Source organism: Varanus komodoensis, unplaced genomic scaffold, assembly GCF_004798865.1.
Source record: "Varanus komodoensis strain SLA01 unplaced genomic scaffold, ASM479886v1 scaffold7_3, whole genome shotgun sequence".
Classification (NCBI taxonomy): Eukaryota; Metazoa; Chordata; class Lepidosauria; order Squamata; family Varanidae; genus Varanus; species Varanus komodoensis.
Window position 1 is genome coordinate 24,624,816 of NW_025336480.1, and position 23,351 is coordinate 24,648,166.

Sequence of the window (23,351 nt, forward strand, 5' to 3'; positions counted from 1 at the left end):
AGTTAAATAGGCAGAAAGTGAAGAGGAACTAAAGAGCCTCTTGATGCGGGTGAAGGAGGAGAGTGCAAAAATTGGCTTGAAACTCAACATTAAGAAAACTAAGATCATGGCATCCGGTCCTCTCACTTCCTGGCAAATAGATGGGGAAGAAATGGAGGTAGTGACAGATTTTATTTTCTTGGGCTCCAAGTTCACCACAGACAGGGACTGCAGCCAAGAAATTAAAAGATGCTTGCTCCTTGGGAGGAAAGCTATGGCAAATCTAGACAACATACTAAAAAGCAGAGACATCACCCTGCCAACAAAAGTGCGTATAGTCAGGCCTATGTACGGCCGTGTAAGCTGGACCATAAGAAAGGCTGAGCGCCAAAGGATTGAGGCCTTTGAATTGTGGTGCTGGAGGAGACTCCTTCAAGTCCCTTGGACCGCAAGGCAATCAAACCGGTCAGTCCTAGAGGAGATCAACCCTGACTGCTCCTTAGAAGGCCAGATCCTGAAGATGAAACTCAAATACTTTGGCCACCTGTTGAGAAGGAAGGACTCCCTGGAGAAGAGCCTAATGCTGGGAACAATAGATGGCAAAAGAAGAAGGGGGTGGCAGAGAATGAGGTGGCTAGATGGAGTCACTGAAGCAGTGGTGTGAGCTTAAGTGGACTCCGGGGGATGGTGGAGGACGGGAAGTCCTGGAGGAATGTTGTCCATGGGGTCGCGTTGGGTCGGATACGACTTCCCGACTACCAACAATAACAAATAGGCCCATACTCATCCTCCAGCTTCTAAGCATATGCCCTTTCCGCTCTATACAGCTCCTTTTATTTCTTCAGCTTTGTATATTGTGACTGCTTAGACAATCACTTTCATTCTGGGGAAATTGTTTGGGCAGCAGTTTCTAAGACAATCCAATCCGTGGCGGAAGTTCAATCACTTTCTGGCTTCATGAAAAGACTGTGTTATGGCCAAGTCCTACTTTTCCAGATGGAGCAGTTGATTTCATTTTCTAGGCAGCTGAATAAGAAATCTGGAAATCTCTTCCAGTTTTTTAAGGCTCCCTCTACTGTGAAAGTGTATATTTCAACACCTAACAGTACTTCTTTAAAAGTACTCTGCAGGTCAGCTATCAGTATATAGTATTTCAAAAGTATATTTATTTTTGTAGTTTCCTGTTAGTGACCCAGTTATTTTACTTTATTCCCCACAAATTGAAATTATGTTAGAACTGTCCTGTTGCACTACACTGCCTAGTGGATTGTGTGAAGGCAGATAAAAGTAGTTTTCAACTGCTTTTCAACCCCCACTTTTTAACTGTTACCAGAAATTTTAATTTGTAATAATATTTTATTACATGGTCTTAGTGGAGTTCTTATTCCCACCAAGCTCATTCAATATGAAGATGTTTAAAGGCATAGACGGAGGAAGCCATCTGCTCCTAGGTGAAAAAGCAGTGTCCTTTTCATGAACATAAATGATCCGTCAATGAAAACTGGGTTTCAAACTCAGTGCAAGAGGGGAATCCAACTGCTGGCTGTGCATAACTCTTGTACAACCTGTTGTACTGGTTGCACATAACTCATTGTGCAACTGCCTGTGCAGCCAGTTTGTGCATTCTGCTGGTATGACCCATTGTACAAAACTGCACAAGCAATTGAATAATTGACTTGCACAGCCAGTTGCCTAAATATTCAGTGCAGCTCAATTAGCATTATTTAGTATCAGCATTATTTGAATTTGCTGAATTACACCATTAAATATTGCTCAGTGCTTTCTGGCTGCCCGTACTACATTTTCTCAGGTAGAAAGAACAATATGGCACTATCCTTGTCCTATTCAAGCTTACCCTCTTAGTTCTACAGGAATTGGATCTTGTACGAAGAAAAATTGCAACTGATTTTGTAATTTTTGTAAAGAAGTCTCTCTCTCTCTCTCTCTCTCTCTCTCTCTCTCTCTCTCTCTCTCATATTGTTTAATCTTTTGCAGGTAGTGATTACATTGGATCCCACTAAATTAAAAATTTGTATTTCTTTTCATGCTAAGTCTTAGAAATTCAAATCTGTCTGGCTACTGAAGAACCAGTATAAAAGGGAGTTTTGTGTACGTATGTCTGTATATGCCTGTTCACATCTGATGCCTAGCCATGTTAGTTGGTAGCCCTGCCTCGGAGGGCCATTGGAAACCATAGTTGGAACATTTATATTTTCCACGTTGCATGCAATTTTGGAGACTCTAGCAAGCCTCAGGAGCAGATTTGCAGGGGCACACTCAGGAATGCCACAGGTACTTGGGCTGCCACTGGTGTTTGGGCAAAAACACCCTCACAGTGTATGTAGAACTCCACACTTTCCAGTGTATAGTGACTGGAGCGGGTTGGATCAGGTTGTAACATAGTGCAGCAAGTGAAGAATCTGGTTTGACAGTGGAATTTGTTGGATTCTTTGGACCCAGCTCCCCAGGCTCTGGTCCTAAGTCTGACTCACACTAAGTGTTCATGTAGGTGTCCAACAGGAAGTGAGTCCAGCTTTGCTTTTGTATATGGGACTGTACACGTGTGCTGCAAGTGCTGTGAAGCTGGTTTAATTACTCTGCAGGAGAATGGGTCTGAAATCCAGTACAAACAAGTGCCTTGCTAGCATTCCTGTGTGTTCACAGACTTGACCTTTGCTCACCTTGCCTCCTAGACCTAGTGTGGAAAAGAAGTGTGCCAGGCTCAAGACAGCCAGATTTCAGACAGGTCTTCACATCACTAATACCATATTCTGTTCTTTTCCCTGTTTGGCCTAGAGAACTTGTAATTTGCTGTGGTTCAAGAGGATGTTTCTTTTAGCCAAGCATCTAACATGATATCCAGCTTCTTCCAATAGTTGACAGGTCTGGAAATGCTAAGTTAGAAGATTCCTCCTAGTGCTGAAAAGGGTACCAGGGAGACAGAAACTTAAGTTTATGGTCTGGTGATTTCAACTCTGTGGTAGTACATAGGATAGAGAACAGTAACCTTGTGTTCTTTTTATCTTTTAATTCTTATAGCTGCTAAATAAGCTAGTAAAAAAGTAGTTGATAAATCAAAAAGAAAAAATATAATTTGACTAATTTACACTTTTTTCCACTTCAGAAATGTCTACTGGAACAAGATTCTGTAGTCTATTTCCTTTTTAAAGTAATCGAATTACTGTTGAAGCTTTGATTCTTGGATTTCCTGTTATACCAGTAGCCTTCTGTTTCTAATTTATAAGGTGCTTTTTGTATCCAAAGTAGCTACAAAGGTGTAACCAATAATAAATAAAACATTACATGAATGCATCTTTTTTCAAAGGAACTGGCATATATTCTTTTAAAAAGTGTACAAATATAAGTTCCCTGCCTAAATTAAAGCAGAATTTTTACATCTACATGCACACCCATCACTAGAGCCATGTGAGTTCTGATGTTTCACAAACTATTTCCAAATCATTTCAGGTTGTTCTTTGTGGTCATAAAAACTAGAAATGTAGCAAGATATGTAGATTTTAGCAGAATACATTTATTCTTGTTAATGGGTAAATTGGCTTCTTAAATTGTCTGTGGAAGTTTGAAGAGGCAGGATGGGGGTGGGAGAAACTGGAGCTTTTGTGTTTTTGGCAGCTGAGTCAGGACTAGGAAAGTTCCTAGTTGTTTCTGAGCATAGCCAGCTAGAACTGGCCTTGATGGAAGCACTTGTCTCGTCTCTCACCAGTGGTATTTCATGATTTGTTCCTGTCACTGTGGCTTCATGCTTGTGTGTATGCTTAAATTACATGATTTAAGAGCTACCTTAGTTACATATATTTTCTGGTTGGCTGCAGGACTTAAAGAAAGTGCTGATGAAATGGTGAGAAACAAGTTAGAAGCGAAGGATAAACTGACTCCATGGGAACAATTTCTAGAAAAGAAGAAAGAGAAGAGGAAGCTGAAGAAGAAACAGAAGGTTGTGTTTGCTTTCATCATTTTTGTATTTTCAGAGTGCCCTTTCTGAGCTTGACTCATCCTCCAAGGAGCTGCCATGTATACAAAACACCACTGTGTTACACATGAGTGTGGAACTTGTTCTAGGTTAGGGTTTACTTCATGCGGGTGAAACCCCATAGGAGTGGGCTCTGGCTATTTTTAGAGTATATTATTTATCTGCTGCTAACATGTATACTGCACTTCAGGGAGAAAAGCATTCTAAGATGGCTTATAGTATTCTGTATCAAAAATAACATTATAAAGCAGTAATAACAAATATCAGTATAAAAATGGCAGAAAAAGCAATAATGTGGCTATCATATGAACCTGTCTGCGAAGAGCATTCTGCAAGCAGTGTACCTTTCCCAAGAAGGCTATTTTCCTCCTTGCCCATCACATCACCTCAACGAGGGAGGTACTCAGCAGTAATGAAGTTAGAATACAGACAGGTTGATGTGGAAATATCTTCCACCCTTACTAATCTTCTCACTGAGGAGCTGAACTCCCTGGACTGAAAGCATTTTCCTCTGGTATATCTTATTATTAAACTGCATTTACAGAAAGCATGAGAGTAGGCAAGGATTGATCAGAAAGTAGCACTAAGTCATAACAGGCCTGAGGAGTTTTCATCTGCCTTTGGCAGCCACATGAATGTTAAACAAGTGTGATTAAAGGGAAAATACATGTCTTGGGCTATCCAGAAAACCTTGCTTTGATCCTGTGTCCTTGATAAGTTCTGCATTGCTAAAAGGAATGATCATTCTTCTTGTTTAAAAATCATCATGTTTGAGTTGCCAAGCCTTGGATAAGAGTGACAGCTTTGTCCAAAGTCTTAAGTAGTGAGCAAATTTTGCCTGAAGAATTTTAGAAGCATATCTTTAAAAGAAAAACAAAAACAAAAAACAAAAAACCCACCCTTTGGAAAAGTCTTCAGAGAAATACATATTTTTTTCTTCTTTTGGAAAGCTGATGACAGTGTCACCATGATTGGCTTTCTTCATTTTTCTTCTGTAAAATGGACAATAGAGGTGCCAGACTTTTTTTTATTGTTAGTGGTATTTTAAGTCTAGCCTCCTACCATTCACATGCATTGGCTGCATATGGATGTCCATTATTTCAGAAAGTGCCAGCAAAAGAACTTTGTAAAACAGACAAGTGAACTTCAAAGTACACTTTATTCTGGAAACATTAATCTAGTATAATCAGATGGATAAATCTTATTAGGCCATTTTGTTTGCTGGATCTTTTTCAAAATGCATTATTTGTAAGCAGTTATTATTAGAGATTTCATGCCCACAAGTTCTTTGATTATGAAATGACTCCTGTTTTAATCTTCCTTCCTTAGATTTTATCCTAGATGATGATTAATTTGCATCATTTTCATAATATGTCATTCTGTAAAGTTCATAGCCCTACATATGGGGCTGCATCCTTCTATCTTCATCCTAACTAGTAAGTAGGTCAGGCTAGGAAATGGTGGCTTGTTGGAAGCCACTCAGTGAATTTTAAGATGAAGGGTAGATTCCAGCCTGAGTTTCCCAAACTTGGTACAACTGTCCAGGCTTCCCTGGCCTGGTGCCCTTCAGATGTTTTAGATCATAACACTCAGCATTAGGCTGGTCCTAAGAAGAAGTTTAAGTTTAAACCAAATGCAGGCTCGGGTGGGGGTGTGCAGTAGCCACTGTACTGGTATGTTTCATTCTCCACATACATGGTTATGGCATGTATTTCATAGACTGCATGTTTCCAGCAACTCTCCAAGAAAACTTTTACCATTAAGGCCAAGAGTGGTACTGTTAGTGTTTCTTCTGATCTGAAGTGTAGGGTTGGGCTCCTTATGTTAAAGAGTAACGGTTACTTATCCTGGACATGTTACTAATGAATGGGAACTCCATAGGAAAGGTTGACAGTATCTAAATTCTTGCAAGCATTTTGGTTTTCTGTCTTCTCCTGGGCAACTGTGTATTGATAACGTGTTGAGTAGGGTAGAAGACAAGGACATAGCCAGTGTTACAGATTGTAGTATATAATATATACAGTAAATGTATTAATGGCCCCCAGAACTTAAAAGGAGTTGAAGGGGAAAATCCAGGAATCACCTTGAAACAAGATATTTATTTATTTCTTTATTTATTGGCCTTAATTTATAAGCAAGAGTTCATGGCAGTCTGATAAGCTCTTCTGTAGAAAAACCATACTTAATATATAATTCACTACCTCCATTTACATTAGCTGGGAAAAAGTATTAAATATCTGAGCATCCCCTCCCATATTCTAGAAGCATAAAAGATCTTCCAAAACAAGCAAATAGTTGCTTTTCCTAAAATTCAATAGGCTGGATTCAGTTGGTAAAGATATCTTCCCTTCACAGTTGTGTAGACCTGCAGGCTTCAACAGCCCATTCTGAAGTAAAAAACACCAGTCTTGTTCTCTTTCTTCTCGCATCACCTTTTATAGTTTCATATAAGCAGGGAGTTCATCCTATGCTCCCAGGAGCTTGTCCAATCCCTGTCCAATTCATTCCTGAGGACAGTGAAAGAGCCTGGTGTGTTTTGTGTTTCGGCTTTTCCCAAGTCATAATACAAGAACTTCTTTGATCAAGGTCTCGGTATGCTTCAAGACTGCAGAGTTGCCACTAGGCTCGTAGCCAGGAATTTTAATGTATTCAGTGTCTCATTGTCATCATCATAATCATCATTTTACTTTGATTTCTTAAACACACCTTTGTAGCTTCTACAGCTCTGCCCCGGCCCATCTAGAGGAAAAAGAAAGGAGGAGAGGACAGTGAAAATTACCTCTGCCTACTGACTCCTCCTGACCTGCTGGCAGCAGCTTGGCAGTGCATAAAAATGTCTGAACCCTAAGACGAGAGATTTGCCATCTGGTGGGTGGCAACCTGATAGGATTTTTTATTTAAGAGGCTTAGATTAGGTACAGACAACAGAATAATCCACACTGAAGCGTTGAACATGGGTTGAGTGCAAGTTGGTAAACAATGGGCTGTTGTTGAACTGTGTATTATCATGTTGTTTGAACCTAGCCTCACTTAATGAACCATGGCTTGTTAACTGTGAACAACCCATGAAAAAAAATCATGGTTTGGTTGTAAACTGTGGGTTGTTCAGCTTAAGAAACCACAATTAGTTTTCAGCTGGCACAGCTGGGTCCAGACAATACCATAACTCATATTTCAACAACAACCCTCACATATCCCAGAATTCATCCTTGTATGTGGGTTATCATGTTTTTCTGATAACCCACACCTGTCAAGCATAGCCTGCCAAGCATGCATAGCTTTTTGCTTCCTTTAAATCATGCAGTTAGCAACTTGTTAGTCAACATTGATAAAATATGTCACTTGCTCTTTCCTGGGAAGCTGAAATGACTTTATTGAAAGCTATATCTTTGATTATGTATATCCAACTTAAGCATTTTGCCCCAAAAATGATCAGAATCTCTGATCAGAATCTGGTCCAGTGTTCTACAAAGGAGACAATTCCAAAACATTCACTCTGATGAGGTATTTTTATCACACATTTCCCTATGAAAACGTTCCAAAACTTTTCAGAACTTTCAAAGTCTGAAAGTGAATAGGAGAAGCACCAAGGTGTATAGATGAGACCAATTTGTATCAAGAATATTTCCAGTTTTAAGAAAAAGGTGCAAACCAGGCAAATGTCTTCTATACAAGATTTGTATGCTTTGTCAACTGTAAAAGAACAAAATCTATAAGTAATGATGGCTATATAAGCTACCATCAGGTAGTGTAATTAGTTTTTTTCAGACTGTGGTTGCCCTCCAAACATGTTGGAGTCTGATACATGGTCATGCTGGTTGGACTATGTGAATTGTATTCTCACTGGTCTGGATGGCTTGGGTGGATTTTGCTGTTAGAAACCATTGCTTTAGTGTTATTGTAGTGTTATCCTAGAATCATACAGTTGGAAGACTCCTAGCAGGCCGCTGGATACAACCACCTCAGTACAGGAGTCAAGTCACCCATCCAGATTTTCACTCTGTTTAGCTTCCAAGATTAGGCAGGATCAGGCACTTCATTTCATATTAATAGGGGGAGGTTGGAGATGTTACACTATTATCAGCTGTCCAGAGGTTGATACAATGTCAAGATGTGTATGTTTATGTGTGGTGGCACATGGAATTGTTCATAAAACCCATATTGATATGTCCTATAACTTTGTAGATTTCAGTGAAAGCAGTTGTTTTAAATCACTTTCTTCCTGTGCTACAAGTCTGTGCCCTGAGGTTACTGCTTGAAATTTGTATTTGGCAGCTTTGTGCTTTCTGTGATATTTATTTGCATTACTAACACATTACTAGTGTTTAGTAATGGAAATGCAATGTGTTTTGTTTCAGGATGCTGCTGAGGAAATACCGACTGAAGATGAATGCCCATCTGATGTTGATTTAAATGATCCATACTTTGCTGAGGAACTTGAGAAAGCAGGTTAGATGACTTTTTTGCTGTTCTGCGTAGTAGATTTTCAAAGAACTTGTGATAAAGGCCCCTAAGGAAACTGCATCCTTTATGAAGATAGACCATTTTAACAACTATTTACTTGTTAGAGATAGGAAGTGGAGGGTCGGAATAAAGGGACAGTTTTGCTATGCAGCATAGTACTTTGTGTTCCCCCAGCAATTGGCACAATTATATTGTACACAAATCATCTAGAAGTGCTGGGAGTGGGAGAAGAAATTTGCTGGATATACAAAATAAACCAAGTTGGTAAAATCTGAGACAGAATGTGAATCAATTCCAAACAGCACTTATAGTCTAAAGCTAATGACGGGACAATGGAAAGAAAGAAGGAATTCAGTGTGAGTGCAAAGTAATGTGCATTGGGACTAAAAAGAAGTTCTCTCTATGTGGTTGAAAATAGAATAGTGTTGGAGCTTTTTAGGGTAAACCAAGCAGGGGGTTCCCTTGCCCAGTCTGGCAATGTAGCCAAAACCATGCTGTACATGAATCCTCTTGCCTCATGCTGCCACTGTCTGAGTACTGGTGGTGTGGGACAGGTTGAAAGCCTCTGAAAGCTCCCCCTAAGTGCCACTTGGGTACTTCAGGGACAGCTGCCTGAGGTATTGGCCCAACAGCCAGTTGGGTAGTGCATCCAGGACTTCTTGCTGCTCTTTCCAAGCAGCTCCGTAGTGGTTTGGAATATGTTAGGGTTTGCTGTCTCATCTGGCTTTGGATGATACACACACCCAGGTAACCCCTGCAATAAACCATGGCCATATATGCCATCCTGAATAAACTGGCAGCTTTGCCCAGCTTGCTGAGCCCTCCAGCTCTCTCGACCTCTGGTGGAACAGGTGTGCAAACAAAAGAAAATAAAAGAGAGAAGACAAACAGTACAAGCAATCTGGTCGTCTGTAACATAGCCTGCTGGAGTGGGTGCCCAGAAAAACGTTTGACAAAGAATGTTTCCATTATAGGAGGAGCAGGAAGGTTAAGCAACCGTAATTTGCCAGTAGGGAGGGGAATGCCATTGGTTCTTACTGGGGATATGATGGAGAGGTATGCATTCTTCTGTGCAGGTACAATGCGGCACTTACTCCCTTGTTGATTCTTCTGTGCCTTGCTGATTTTGTTGCACATATTATCCTCACCACTTGTGCAGTGGTGATCTGGCAGTGCGGATGGCAACCAAAAATGAGCAATAGTATTAGTCTGAAAGAATGCAGGTTGGAAGGGATTTGGGAAGGGCATGTGCCTTGTCCAATCTAATGTTATCTTTAGGAAATTAAAGCATTAATCAAGGGTTTGGAGAGGGGTTCCTGAACCTTCCTGAGCAGCTAATGAACTAAGGATGAGAATCTTGTCCAAATTCTATTAGCGATTTTTCCTTTGTTAAATACTTAAGATGAGATGTATTCCATGATAGTACTAAGCTTATTAAGTTTTGTAGTATGAGTTTCATTCTTGATTTGATCATACTTTAGCTGATTTCATAATTGCATGTGTCCTACTAAGACGTGGAATATGGGATTTTGATTTCTATTTTATTTGACTGCATTTGGCAGGGAGCATATGGGGTTTTGTGTGGGAGTGTGTATAAAATATCAATAAAAAGCAGAGTACAATACCAAATCAGAGGAATGCTAGATCATCAGACTCACCAGTTCAGAAGTGAATATCTCTTTATTCTATAACTTGTTCTGTTCACTTACTCTACTCCTCATTTTGAAAACCCAGCTTTTTCCTATCCTTATTTTTTAAAAAAGAAACCTATTGGTTGAATAGCCAAAATCTGGGGCTCTGGAAGACTGCAGTCTATGCTGGGAGAAAACCAACCACATGTGACCTGCTATTGTCGAGCTATTTCCAGATTAGCTTTAACAAGCACCTCAGGCAGGGGATGGGGCTTCATCCCACTGGCAGTGTAAGGAGTTCCCCAAGGTACCCACTTTCATGTTAGGTGCTTAACTAGGATGGCCATGTTGCTGGCCCTTCCTGTCATCCTGTCGTGGGGTGCAGCCCAGTATGTAAACAATCCACACATTCTGGAGCAATAAAACCAAAGTCCTTTAATGCTAATTGTCTACAAGATTTACAACTCTATAGATAAGTTCCCTAATAGCGGTCCTTGCTAAGCAGATGTTAACTCTCTAATGGCTCCTCTTCCGAAGCCCACGTGGGAACATTCTCCCAAGTCACGCCTTTCCTCCCTCTTACGCAGTCTACTTTGCAGCTGTTCAAATCTGCGTAAAATACGTCTGTTCTGGGCTCTTGAAAAATCCACGACACCTATTGTGTCTTCTGTTTCTGGCTCAGGGAGATCAGCATCAGAGGGGGAAGAGGCAGTTTGCTCTGCCTCCTTCTGAGCAGAACTTGCAGCTTCCTCTTTCTCATGGCTCTCTGTCTCTGATAAAGGTCCAGCCGTTTGCTCAACGTGCCGGGGCTCAGAGGAAGACGCCGTAGCTGGCTCAGCCGTCCCTGCGTTGGGTTGCGGAGTCGACTCTTGGGTACTGGGTGTCAAGTGCAAGGTCTCCTCATGAGTTTCTGTCGGGGCTTCATGCACGACACATTTATTTATTTATTTATTTATTTATTTATTTATTTATTTATTTATTTATTTATTAAAAACATTTTTATGCCGCCCCATTCGCCGAAGCCTCGGGGTGGCTTACAACAAAAAATTAAAATAACATTTTAAAATATATACAGTAAAATACAAATATATAATATAAAACATACAATATAAAACAAGCTGCCCTGGCCAAATAAAATTCAATAATATTAACATTTAAAATACTGCTTAAATAAAAAGGTCTTCGCCTGGCGCCGAAAAACAAATAACGACGGCGCCAGGCGGACCTCTCTGGGGAGCACATTCCATAACTTAGGCGCCACCGCTGAGAAAGCCCTCCTCCGAGTAACCACCCTCCTAACTTCTTCCACGGAGGGCTCCCGGAGAAGGGCCTCTCCTGCCGATCTCAGGGGGCGGGCTGGCATATATGGACGTAAGCGTTCCTTCAGGTAACCAGGACCCAAGCCGTTTAGGGCTTTATAGGTCATCACCAACACCTTGAATTGGGCCCGGACTTCAATGGGAAGCCAGTGAAGCTGACGGAGAACTGGAGTCATGTGAACATAACGCCCAGTCCCCGTCAGCAGCCTGGCCGCTCTAAGGTTCAAAGGTTTCACATCCAAAGGTTTCCCCACTGGGAGCTGCACCTAGTAATATAGGTACTGACCAAAAGCTCTCTTTGAACCTGTTTCATTGTTCTGTTGGTAGGTTGAGGCAGTTTTTCCAGTGGCTTACAAGATTTTGGAGCTGATCACTTGTTCTGCAGAATCAGCTTTTTGCCTTTTTCATAATGTGAAGTGTCCTGATGTTACTCAACCGGTCATTTCTTCCCAAGGGCAATATATGGTTTCACAAAGTTCATGATCCTACTGATTTTACATATTTAAGATTTTTCTAACCCATTCTGCAGTGCATGGTCTGCTATGCTAAGTAATCTAGCATGAAACCTGAGTCAATTTTGGAAATGCCCACAGATTTCTAAAGCAGTTTGTTGTGCTAGGGAATGGCTTGCTGGTTTAAAACAAGTTGGAGTCCTCCTAGGTAATCAGAGATGCCAAGCAGCTAATTTAGACTTTCTGCAACTTTAAGACAGTTGTAATCCTTTTGGTTTTATATATTCTAAAACCCAGAGGACAGTATCTAAAGCTGGCAGTCAACCAGTGACAATCATGTTGCGCTAATGGGATGGACTGCTGGTGCAAGGGGAATCTATTGCTTCACTTCAGAAAGTAATTAAATTGCTGCTTCCGGAACAGGATGGGCCAGTGGACCTACTTATCAGCTCAGCTGATTTCTCCCTTTCCAGAAGAACTACTTTGTGCTTGCTTCCCATTGCATCATCAGACATTTCTGCTACTGCGAGCCCAACTTGGGATACTACTCCCAACTTACACCCACTGGGTTTTACAACATTGACCATTAACTTTTGAGTATGCAGTTATCATTGCAGGTCAAGCAGTACATTTTACATTTTTTTCCAACAGTGTTGAAAGGTTTCATTTAATGCTTAGGTACATTTTATGGTTTGATAAAGTAATCATTTGGAAGCAAAATTTGAGGGAATTGGTACAGTTGAGCTGTGCTCGAAGGAACTGCTGTAAAATTTTTCATTGTCTGTTCCAAGCTCGATTATTAACTTTTCAGTAGTAAATTTATTTTTTCACCAGAAGATAGAATGAATATTTCCTACTGGCTGCTGCTGATGGAAAACAAATTGAGATTAATTGGGGCTGATAGGTCTATAAAACACAGTTCATACAAACTGAAGGGGAATGAGTATTGGCGTTGTTATGTACATTTAATATATTCTGCTTTTTATCATACCTGAACAGTTTTTATAAGATGATGAATGTGATTGTTATTCTCTTTTGATTCCTGGAAATGCAAACAACATTGTGGCTTGCTTGCTCCAAAATGTCCCTGCCATGGATGATTTTTACTGCTTTCATAGAAAAACAAGTTTGTTGGAGCAGTTGCTTAGAATGAGTTATATCAGCTTGCCAAACAAAGCAGCTTTTACATAATGCATATTATGCACATTATTTTACATATCTTCTTATCTCTTACAAATATGAACCTGGATCATGGTTACGATCTTCTCCAGAGTATGTGTAGCACAAAAAATAGCTTCATCAAAATATCCCCCCCCCCCCCCAAATGGTATGCCTTTATCATACCTTGCACCTTTTAGAAACCTAGATATTATTATGCTCTTTGGATCTGGAATTTAGAAATAAAAACTTAAACCATTTGCTGCAAGTAATTATTTCAAATATTTTTGACTGCTTTTTAGGGTCTGGGAAATGCTTTTTGCAGGGCTGCTGAAGGAAAGAGAGTGCGAAAGTTACCTTCTACCCACTGTGTTCCAGCATTGCTTCTCAGGATCTAACCCATTACAGCTCAGTAGAGATCCACTTGGCATGTGTGTTGTAGTGCAGAAGAATGGTCTTGTTTCTGGTTTGACAGTTGTTCCAGAATGTTGTGCTTGTGGTGTGACATATACAATACATAATTCATCTATTCAGTTCCTTTCATTTTCATTGCTTCACCATGAGAAAATTCCTGAGCCAGTTCATCACTTTCATTCAGATGTGTTCTCCATTTGTCTTTTACTAGTTTTCTTTCCTAGTTTGTCATTGCTGGTGTTCATACAGTAGGACCCCCTACTTTCTAGAGAAAAACTACCAATATCTCTAGCAAAAAACTGCAAGTATCTGAGAGACCAAACAGATGAGTGACACTGGCTAGGACCAAGACAAAGAGCATGGTGTCCCAAACAGAGTCCCTAAAGTTATTTTCAGTCTTTCCACTTTCACGGGGGTCCTGTGCCCCAGAGCTTGCAAGTGTGAAGGGCCAATTGTGTTCACTACTATCTGTGGTTTCAGGCATCCGCTGGGGGGCTTGGAACCTCTCCCCCCACAGATATGGAGGTCCTACTGTATTCTTCCAAAGCTATTTCTCTGCATTCTTTCTCTTCTTCCTCTTGGTTGCTGCCCATTTTGAATCAGCTAAAAAATACAGGTTTATTTACTTGCTTGGGGAGCAGTGGTTTGGCTCTTTATGTTCAATATGGTATCTGGGGCTATGCATTCTGCTGTGATGAGGTATGAATTCATGAAGGCCATACCTGGCCTACCTCATAACCCAAGGTAAATGGGGATGACTCCAAGTCTGAAAATTCACCTGAGACTCTTGGAAGGGCTTTGAAGCTGCTCTCTCTTTTTCTTAACTCATTTGTTACATTTCTGTGACCCTTTCCAAACTATTTAGAAACATGAAAAGCCAGGCAGAAGAGGAGTTCTCTGCTGGTACCTCTAACTTCCAATCAGGGAATTTGTTTACTACATCTCTCCTTCTGCTTCCCACCATAATGCTTTCTGAATGCAGAGCAAACATATCAAAAATGGTTTAAATGAGCAAAGAAGGAAAACATTTTAAGGCCTCAAGCTGTTGTTATAGCTTCCTAAACCCTGTTCACATCCTTCTACAAAATTTCAGGGAACTTAACTTAGGCACAAGTATAGTTTTTCTGACATGTTGAAGCAAAAGTCCCCACAATACCACAAGGAAGGATAGGTATCAAACTTGTTTTCTAAAAAACTTCAGTTTAAAGGTACCTAAACCTATTTGTCTGAAATTGGCAAGTGCTGTTTCATGAGAGGTCCCTGCTATTTTCTCAAATTTTACTGAATTACTATTTTCTCCCATTTTATACAATGGGGATCATACTTCGGAAAACAGAAAACTCTGTCTCAAATCCAGAGTAAAGCATGTTGTCAGTCCAAGTACTGACCCAAGCTTTTCTCTGAGCCACTGAGGAAGGTTCTGAGATGAATATTTTCTCTGCACATTGGAAAGGCATAACTGCCAGTTTTATTAGTGGGCATGGTATGAAGAATACTGCGTTGCTGTCGTTTTATATATATTGGAAAGCCCAAGGCAGGACTCCATGTTGCCCACTCCCTGGGTGCCATTGCCTTGTCTGCCCTGATATAAGCTTTGAACCAGATATTTGAATGGGGAACCATCTGACTTTGTTCTGTGGATTTTGGGAGGCTAAATTAAGTGTATTTATGTCATGAGCATTTTTGACTGGCATCTTGCTGGTTCAAGGAGATGGACTAGCCCTTTTGGTGAAAATGGACACAGGGAGAATTGCTTATCATCTCTGAATTCTGTTCTATACTTAAGGGACATAACTAAATCTTGGGGAAATGTTTGTGAAGCATGGTTTTGTGTGCTCCAGCTCTGAAATTCTGAGTTCCACTGTATTTTGTTTGTATTTCAGGCTTTTATTAATTTTAATACAAATAACATGAACCAATATCCTCAATTCATTCTTCTCTTCCTTGCATTACCCCTGCTTCAACCTCAACAATAACCCTACCTTTTAATCAAAGGGTGGTATCTACTTTACAATATATAGTTTAGTCATACAGATGAGGGGTATGGGAAGCTGAGTGGAATGAAAGAGAACACAATTCCACTGTATTTTGAATCAGTCTAAAATGTAAAAGCACTAGTTATTCAATGGCTAGGATCCGCCACAGTACAAGCATACTTCCATGGGTGCACAGGTATGCGCATGGGAGTGTGTGTGGGCAGATGCTGTTTTTCTTTGCTAGCAATACCTCGATGAGGTGCCAATACAGCGGGGCCCCAGGGGACCGCTGCTGCAGAAGAGGGGAAAAAAACATATGCTGTGCATAATGCATGGCGGGAGCATCGTGCACAGTGCTTCATATCAAAGCAGTTTAGGAGTGGCATGTTGATCAGTGCATTTTATCATGCTTTCCCTGGGGAAAGAACAGAGCAACAATTATTCTGCTGACCCTCAGCACTGTCATGAAGAAAAAGCTGGAGAAGGCCTCCCTGACCTCTCTACTTGCTCATAACTGAACTAGACTCTGGCTAAATCATTTCCTATGAAGATGGTTGTTTTGATTTGCTGCTCATTTTCTACAACTACACTTTACTGTTTTATGGCTGGCATTTCAGAAGGTGTAGATGGTGGCAGCAGAAAGCGAGCACACTTTGTTATGTCTACTTGAGATCATCATCTGGCATATTTCAATAATTGTGCTTATATTTATTTGTGCTTATGAACAGATTTGGATAAGAAGAAGAAGAAGAAAGAAGATGTTCAAGAAAAGGAAGGAGATACAGAGAAGCATAAGGTAGAAGAGAAAGTGTTCAAGGAGCACTAAAGATTAGACATAGCAATGTAATCCCACAGTTGGGTTTGTGGAACATTATTTGTGAGTAGTCTGGGGTGAATGAAGCAGCCAATCTGTGCATATGGCGCTCGGTATACTTATCTTAAACATGAAGACTAAATGTTCATGTTTCCATTCTGCAAATAGTAATTAGGTTATTCATAAAACTAGAGTGTGACAACTTTTCAGGGGCTAACCAGCTTCAAATTATTTCTTTTAGTAATGACATTTCTAAAATGAGGCTTACATTTCTGTCTTCCTTTAGCAAGCTCAATAGTGACATTTGCAAGTTGCTGGAACTCTCCCGTCCTGCCAGTGAATGAGGTCAGCATGTGTGTTGGCTTCAAGAGTGCTAAAGGATTAGCTGCTCCCTGACAAATCACTTATTCATTTTCATTTTTATTCACAAAATGTGGGTTAAAATTAATAAATGTAATTGCTTTCAGATAAGTACAGCAAGCTCTTCTATTTATGAAAGGTTATTAGCAAGTGGGGGCATTGAAATGGTGAGCAGTCATGCTGGGAGCTAGCTATGCTGAAGGCCTTGCTTAGCTGTTAGACATTTCTATCTAAATGCCTGATGTGCCGTCCACTTTTCCTACTCAAAAGAGGAAGGGGCAAATGAAAAGAAAAGCAAAGAGGAAAGCCGCTGGCACTTCTTAGCAGAGGAGTTGCAGCTCTGTTGTCTTCTGCCATCTTGAGAAATCTGTGCTCAGATGGTGAGTGAAAATTGCTGCAAAGGCACGAACCAGTTCCAGTACTAAGCCCAGTGCTGTTAATCCACAGGTCTTTGGGGAGGCAGGTAAGGGAAAGCAACACAGCGTATCATCAGAACACAGCATGGTTAGCACTGCTTTCTCCCAAAGGATGCCTGTAACAGAAGTTTTGGCCTGGCTGACCAGATTGGATTATGCATCTGACCTCCTTGTCCCGGCATAAAATGTATCTTCCCTGCTTAGAGGATTTCATCCTTGGCAGCACGGGGCAGAGGAAGGGACTTCTGCATTTTCTCAATGTGCCCCACCATGTCAATGGCGTTCTCTTTAGTTGACCGGCTATATGGAGCTGGCATTTTCCATATCATCCCTCCATCTTCCCCTCATCATTCCTGTCCCACCCCAAAGCTTTGCATCAGCTCATTGCTTCAAGGCAGTGGGAAGGAGAATGATAGGTAGTGCCTCAGCCAAGGCCTTGCTATACAGATCTGGTGTAGCCTCAGTCTGTGTCATGATGTCCTTGCAGCATGCAATATGGGCAAGTCTTGCCAACAAGAATGAGTTGGACTACATCTGAATAACCTTTTGAGAAAACTCCTCAGCCTCCCTCCTTCACGACTCTGACATGTCAGCGCTTGCAACATATTCCAAGGATTCCGCCAAACAGTCTGAATAGATTTAAACTTAACAGGCTCTGTTCAGAGGCCACTGGAAAGGGCTTCCCCATAAAGACACTCCACATGGCGTGTTGCTGATCTGGAGATGCTGCATATGTTTGGGATGATGCAGAGATGTGACAGCTTTGAAATATTATGCCTGCTACATGCAATTGCTTTTTAGCTGTTTCCACATGTTGGCTGTAATGTTTAAACCAACAGTTAAAAGCCAGCTAGACTCTGTCAGTATACCATGCTCTCTTGTCTTCATATCTAGGCAGCATGCACATTTGGTTGTCCTTTGATACTTTGTCTGTGATCATTTGATAAACTCCACCCCTGGCTTCAGTGTTTAGAGTGACTTGAGTACTAGCACTAAAAATGAGTAGAGGCTCATTAAGCTTTCTTGGCACTTTTGCAAAACAGATTTTATCAAAAGGAACAAGTTGCCCATGTGACCATACATAGTTAATCTTAATCAGGTTCTGCTTATTTCAAGATGTATTCATACCTTTGGCAAACTGTGTCAAATGAATTCAGAGGGAGTAAACGGTTGCTCACTTGCACTTCCTGCCATGATCTTCACCCCAAGTCCATGCATTTGGCATAAATGTAGCAAATGATGTGCATCTCTGTCTCCCTGAGCCCCAGCTGTACCTGGGCAATAAATAAGAAATATTGTAGGCCTTTCATTTATATGCATAGGATGTAGACCTGTTTACCACATTGAGCACATGGAAGAGATGGCTGTATAGTGCCTTGCTTAAAATGCATGCAGTTTTCTTATGAATGGTCAGCTGTGCTCAGGATCGTTGCTCTTGTGTACATAGCAGATAGGCCTCATGAAATACTGCAGCTGCACATATATTTATGTATTTAAAATGTGTATTTTATCTTTTGTGCTTGTTACCACAATTTTACAGCAGTGCTAGTCAACTTTTTATGCTCTGTAAGATAAAACTCCTTTGCTCGCCTTGTGCTAAAAGCATAAAAAGGGCCAGTTCAACTCAGAGTTGCATTCTGAGATCTTTGTATTATTTCCTTTTTAACACAGAGTTCAAAAACTCAATTGAAAATCCTTTTGATGTGCAGGTTTGATCTACTTTGAGCAAAGGGCTACTTGATCTGTGGACATTCAGTCTTTGATGTGTGCTATTTTTGCATTCTTTAAAAGAAGGTCTTCCTTTTTATGACCTTGAGAATTAATTAGACCTAATGATAGGCTGACAAAATAAAGTTATGCTAACATAAAATGGAAAATAGACAAATACTTGAAACGTATAATTGTATTTGGTGCAGCATGGCCTTGGTTCTGCTGTGCCATAAACCCATCTTCCCTGAGTATATCCTGAGCTGGTTCAAACTGCCCCATAGGTAGACAGTGCACCTAAGGCACTTGGGCATGAATCTGCCACCATGTGTATACTGTCACCCAGGACAAATGCTCCATCTGGGAGGCATATACTATTCCACATATGTTTGTGTGTGAACCCATGGCTCTCTATCACGTGCAGGGCTTGTATGCTTAAGGATGTACTTGTATTATCTAATATTTCTCAGAGAATTGCCTATTCCTGGGGCACAGAATAATGTCACATTATTGAAGCTGAGACTCTCAGTTTGCTCAGTGTCTGGATGGGAAACAGCTTTAGGAGCCCCTTCTAAGCCATACTAAGCTTCTCAGTGGAAGGATGGGATATAAGTGTAACAAATGAATCACAGTGATCAGCCTAAGAATACTTCTAGCCTCCTTGAAGTGAGAGTGATTTTCTTAATTGCCTTTGTTTTTAATATAAAGTGTTCTCCTCACCAATAAAAATGTTTTGTAAACAGATAGGCAATTATAGCTGTTCCTGTTGTGCATTAGCGACTCTGTCTTCAGATGAGGCACAGAAACATCTGTAGCCCATATTCTGTGAAATGTTGCGCAAACAGATCCTATCTGTTCTGATTGTAACAGGCTGAAATGGCTCTGCTGGTGATGGATGAGGAGGAGGATGAAAAAAGACACTTCAATTATGAGAAGATAGTGGAGCAGCAGAACCTGAGCAAAAAGAAAAAAAAGCTATTAATGAAAAAGAAGGAACTGCTGACAGATGACTTCCAGGTAACTCTATGGGCTTCCTGTTTCTAAAACATAATAAAATGATGGTCAGTTTGTGTTACATTAGATCAATAACTACATTATAATTTACATGAACATACATCTTTACCATTCTTTCTGAAGAGACTGTTGAAGAATTCAGTTCCAAACCATGAATTTTACACTAGAAATTGGAAAAGGTTTGCATCTCATTTTGTATGGGATTAATTTGTTTGTTGTAGTATGGGCTGATCTGTTTTTTGGATAACTGTGATTACTTCAGGCTCAGATAATGCTTCCTTTTCCAAATGAAGGGAAAATTTTTTTCTTTGTAGATTATGAGTGTTGGCTTATACTGTAATATGAAGGCAGCTTAGATAAACCTCCCTTGCGCCTGCTTTCAAGGTGTATGCAACACTGTGCATGACGCAGGTGCAGGGCTGCCTGGGCCTGTCTAAGTGGACAGCATATTATCAGCTGTTTCAATTTTTGTCCAGTCTTTGGCCTGGCAAGAGCCACTGCCCATAAGAATCATATTTGATGAATAAACGGCAAGTTTTGAGTTGGGGAAGGCATAGCCAAGCTTGAAATCTATCTCCTCTTTGGATTCTGATTGGTACCCACTGGTCACCCACACAGTCCTTAGCATGCAGGTGCTCCTTCTGCCACTCATTATGTCTACCCTTTCATGTGTCCGCTGTATGGGTGATGCCTTGCTTATTTCCTTGCAGCAAACATGGTTTCTTTACAACAGGGGTGCAGAACTTCTTTCAGTTTGAAGGCCAAATTTCATTTCATATAAGCTCTTGGGGGCTGCATACCAGTGGTGGGCAAGGCAACAGATGGTGTAGTTTAAAAACCAAAAATAACAGCATACTTATCTTAAAGGTCTTGCTGTCAACAACTAAGCTAATTTGGCTTTTTAGGAGAGAAACAAACTGCAAAACATCAGGAAACCAACACACAATCAGTGATTGAAGGAAAGGAAGTCAGGGCAGGGGAAAGTGGCATAGCCCTTTGGGGCACTTGGAGGACTGATTTTGCGCCCCCAGACCTGAGAGTCTGTACTCCTGCTTTACTGCAAGACTCACCTTGGCTTCTCTGTTGACAGACTGAGAGGAGCATTTCCTGAGGAATATTTCCTCCACACATTTAGGCAGGTATAAGCTCCCACTGGCAATGCTGGTGAGGAGTTGCAGTCCAACAACAGAGCTACCAGTTGCCAACAACTAGATTTAGGATTGGCCACGTGTTTGCCATCAGGAATATGACATGCAAGTGAATCAGCTGGCCTGCAGATGTGCTTCCCACTGGTTGATGAATCCCCAGGGCTTTCTACAATACAAAAGGAATGCAAGGACTATAGAAATTAGGGAATTATGCATACACGTGCATGCATATGCACTCCTCATCAGTACCTGCTGCTTGACACAGTGGTAAGTGGTTTCTGTGTGGCTAGAAAGAAGAGGCACAGAGAATATAGGAAATGAGGGAAATATGCCATTCTGCTTGGCTCTTAAAGAGAGCAGAGTTCATAGAATGGGGCTTTTCTTTCGTCCTTGCTCTTGGATTTGGGAACCTTTGAAGATGAAATGGGATATGGGGTACAGAGGGAGTGGGGAGTTAGTAGGAATAGCTCCTCCTTATGCATGCATAGAAGGGGAACTCTGGATCTAAACATTCTTCTAGGAGAGGGCACAGAAACACGGGTAACGTTTACATGTGGGGTACAACTTTGCAAACTGTTTGTCCCTAAGTGCAAGGGAAATTGTACTGCTGCCCTTTGGTGTGTGACACAAGGCTGGTCCACATTACACATTTTCTCTTCTTTGTTACAATCTTCACGCAGAAGAAAAAATATCTATCATGATAAACAAAGTAAAGCACAAGTATAATTTTCAGTGTGCATGAATTAGACAAGCACTGTTTAGCAAGTGAAACAAGCTTACTGCCTTTTGTAAATGATGGTAAATGAGAAATACAATCTTCTTGTTACCCATTTTCACTGTGTTAATCAGAGTGGGCAGTCTTTTTAGCTACATTCACTGCTGGGTGGAGGGTCATGCCTGAACACACAATTGCATGCACATGTCCATTGAAGCAGTACTCACAGCTGCTTCAGGGTTGCTAAACAAGTCGGTGATTAAGCCTCTCCCTGCAACTAGCCCCACAACCCAGATTTGAATGGCTATAGAAGCACTGCTAATAGCTGGGCTGCCAGGGAGACTGGGTGGGTCTCTCCTGGGATTCTCCAGCTCTGGCTAGTTACGTATTACTTTGTTTTCATATTCACTGTCCTGCATTTTTTGCTGCAAATAAAGCATCCTTTCTTGCTGTTTCCAGGTAAATGTTGCTGATACCAGATTCCAGGCCATGTATACTTCCCATCTGTTTAATTTGGATCCTTCAGATCCAAACTTCAAGAAAACAAAAGCGACGGAAAAGATTTTAGAGGAGAAAGCTCGCCGAAGACAGCAGGGGTTGACTGGAGCAACTGGGGGACAGGACAACATGGCAGAGAGGCAGTCTGCTGCCAAGAAACCCATTGATCCTGCATTGTCAATGCTGATCAAATCTGTCAAGAATAAAACTGAACAATTCCAAGCAAGGAAGAAACAAAAAGTCAAATAAGTGGGAAACTAATATTGAGGATGAGAACGAAGGACTTGTAAAGAAATCAAACCCATGTTGATTTAGGGGTAAATACCCTCTTATTCTGAGGTCTTCCCTATCATTTCTGTCTGTCATGCCTTTAAATGGTTGCAAAACATAGCTGCCAAATGAATGACAAATAAGCATAACCTAAAATCAAATGTAACATAGCTGAAGATATTTGAAGAGTTTGGTTTTCTAAAAAAGCAGGAGTGCCATGGTTATAATGTGGCAGCTGCTATTCAGTCTTGAGAGCTGGCATAAACTTTAGGTAAGATTTTTTTTCCCCTTAATGATGTACTTTGTATCTCAAAGATCTGCAAACGGACTAATGGAAAATATTGTATGAATGCCCTGAACTGTTAATTAAACCCCCTGATCATTATGGATCATTTAATTATATATGTGTTCATGTGCAGTATTTTAAAATAGCTTACTATTACTACTATATTTCTGTTAATTCTTTGTCCATTTTTTATGTTTGTAAATTGTAGGCATACTTTGAAAATCTGGTGGTTTGATACTTCTCTGAATTTCCCCGTACCATTCTCCCAGTAAATTAATCTCTTCTCTTCTCTCTCTCTCTCGTCCTTTCTTTTGTCTTTTCTTTCATTCTTTCTTTCTTGTTGCACAAGTTCTTAGTAAAAATGCAATTTGTTACATCATCCCTGTGCTAGACAGAAAAGGGAATTCAAATATTAAGCACTTAAAAGGCTAGACTCATTTCCTGATTTGCTGTACAAATTTCTGTCCACAAAGACAGTTCTTCCATAAAACATAGACCTAGTGGTTCCTGGTTGCTCATTAATCTACATATTAAATTGATAGAGTTCTACCATGTAATTCTGTAGGGATGGGTGAATGGCTCATGACGCTGGCTGAAATCGGGTAGATGTGAAAGAAATGGAATGCTGTTCCAAATTTGGAATATTCAGTTTTTCCTTTGTTGGGACTTGCCAGGTGCATGTCTCCACTGAAAGGATTTAGTTGCCCTTACAGCCTTTAGCTGAGCTCTGAGTCCACTA

The 23,351-nt window shown here is 40.7% G+C and overlaps 1 protein-coding gene across 6 annotated transcripts in view; it reads left to right on the forward strand.

The window, feature by feature from the left end:
• ESF1 (ESF1 nucleolar pre-rRNA processing protein homolog) overlaps positions 1 to 22,903 on the forward strand; it is a 53,142-nt gene extending 30,239 nt beyond the window's left edge. For all 6 annotated transcript variants that reach the window (XM_044454386.1, XM_044454388.1, XM_044454385.1 and 3 more), the window contains 5 exons: positions 3,813 to 3,934; positions 8,329 to 8,419; positions 16,113 to 16,180; positions 19,552 to 19,698; positions 22,018 to 22,903. In XM_044454386.1, the coding sequence (XP_044310321.1) occupies positions 3,813 to 3,934; positions 8,329 to 8,419; positions 16,113 to 16,180; positions 19,552 to 19,698; positions 22,018 to 22,305 (716 nt within the window). In that variant the 3' untranslated portion in view covers positions 22,306 to 22,903. The remainder of the gene's footprint in view (positions 1 to 3,812; positions 3,935 to 8,328; positions 8,420 to 16,112; positions 16,181 to 19,551; positions 19,699 to 22,017) is intronic.
• Positions 22,904 to 23,351: the final 448 nt, after the last annotated feature.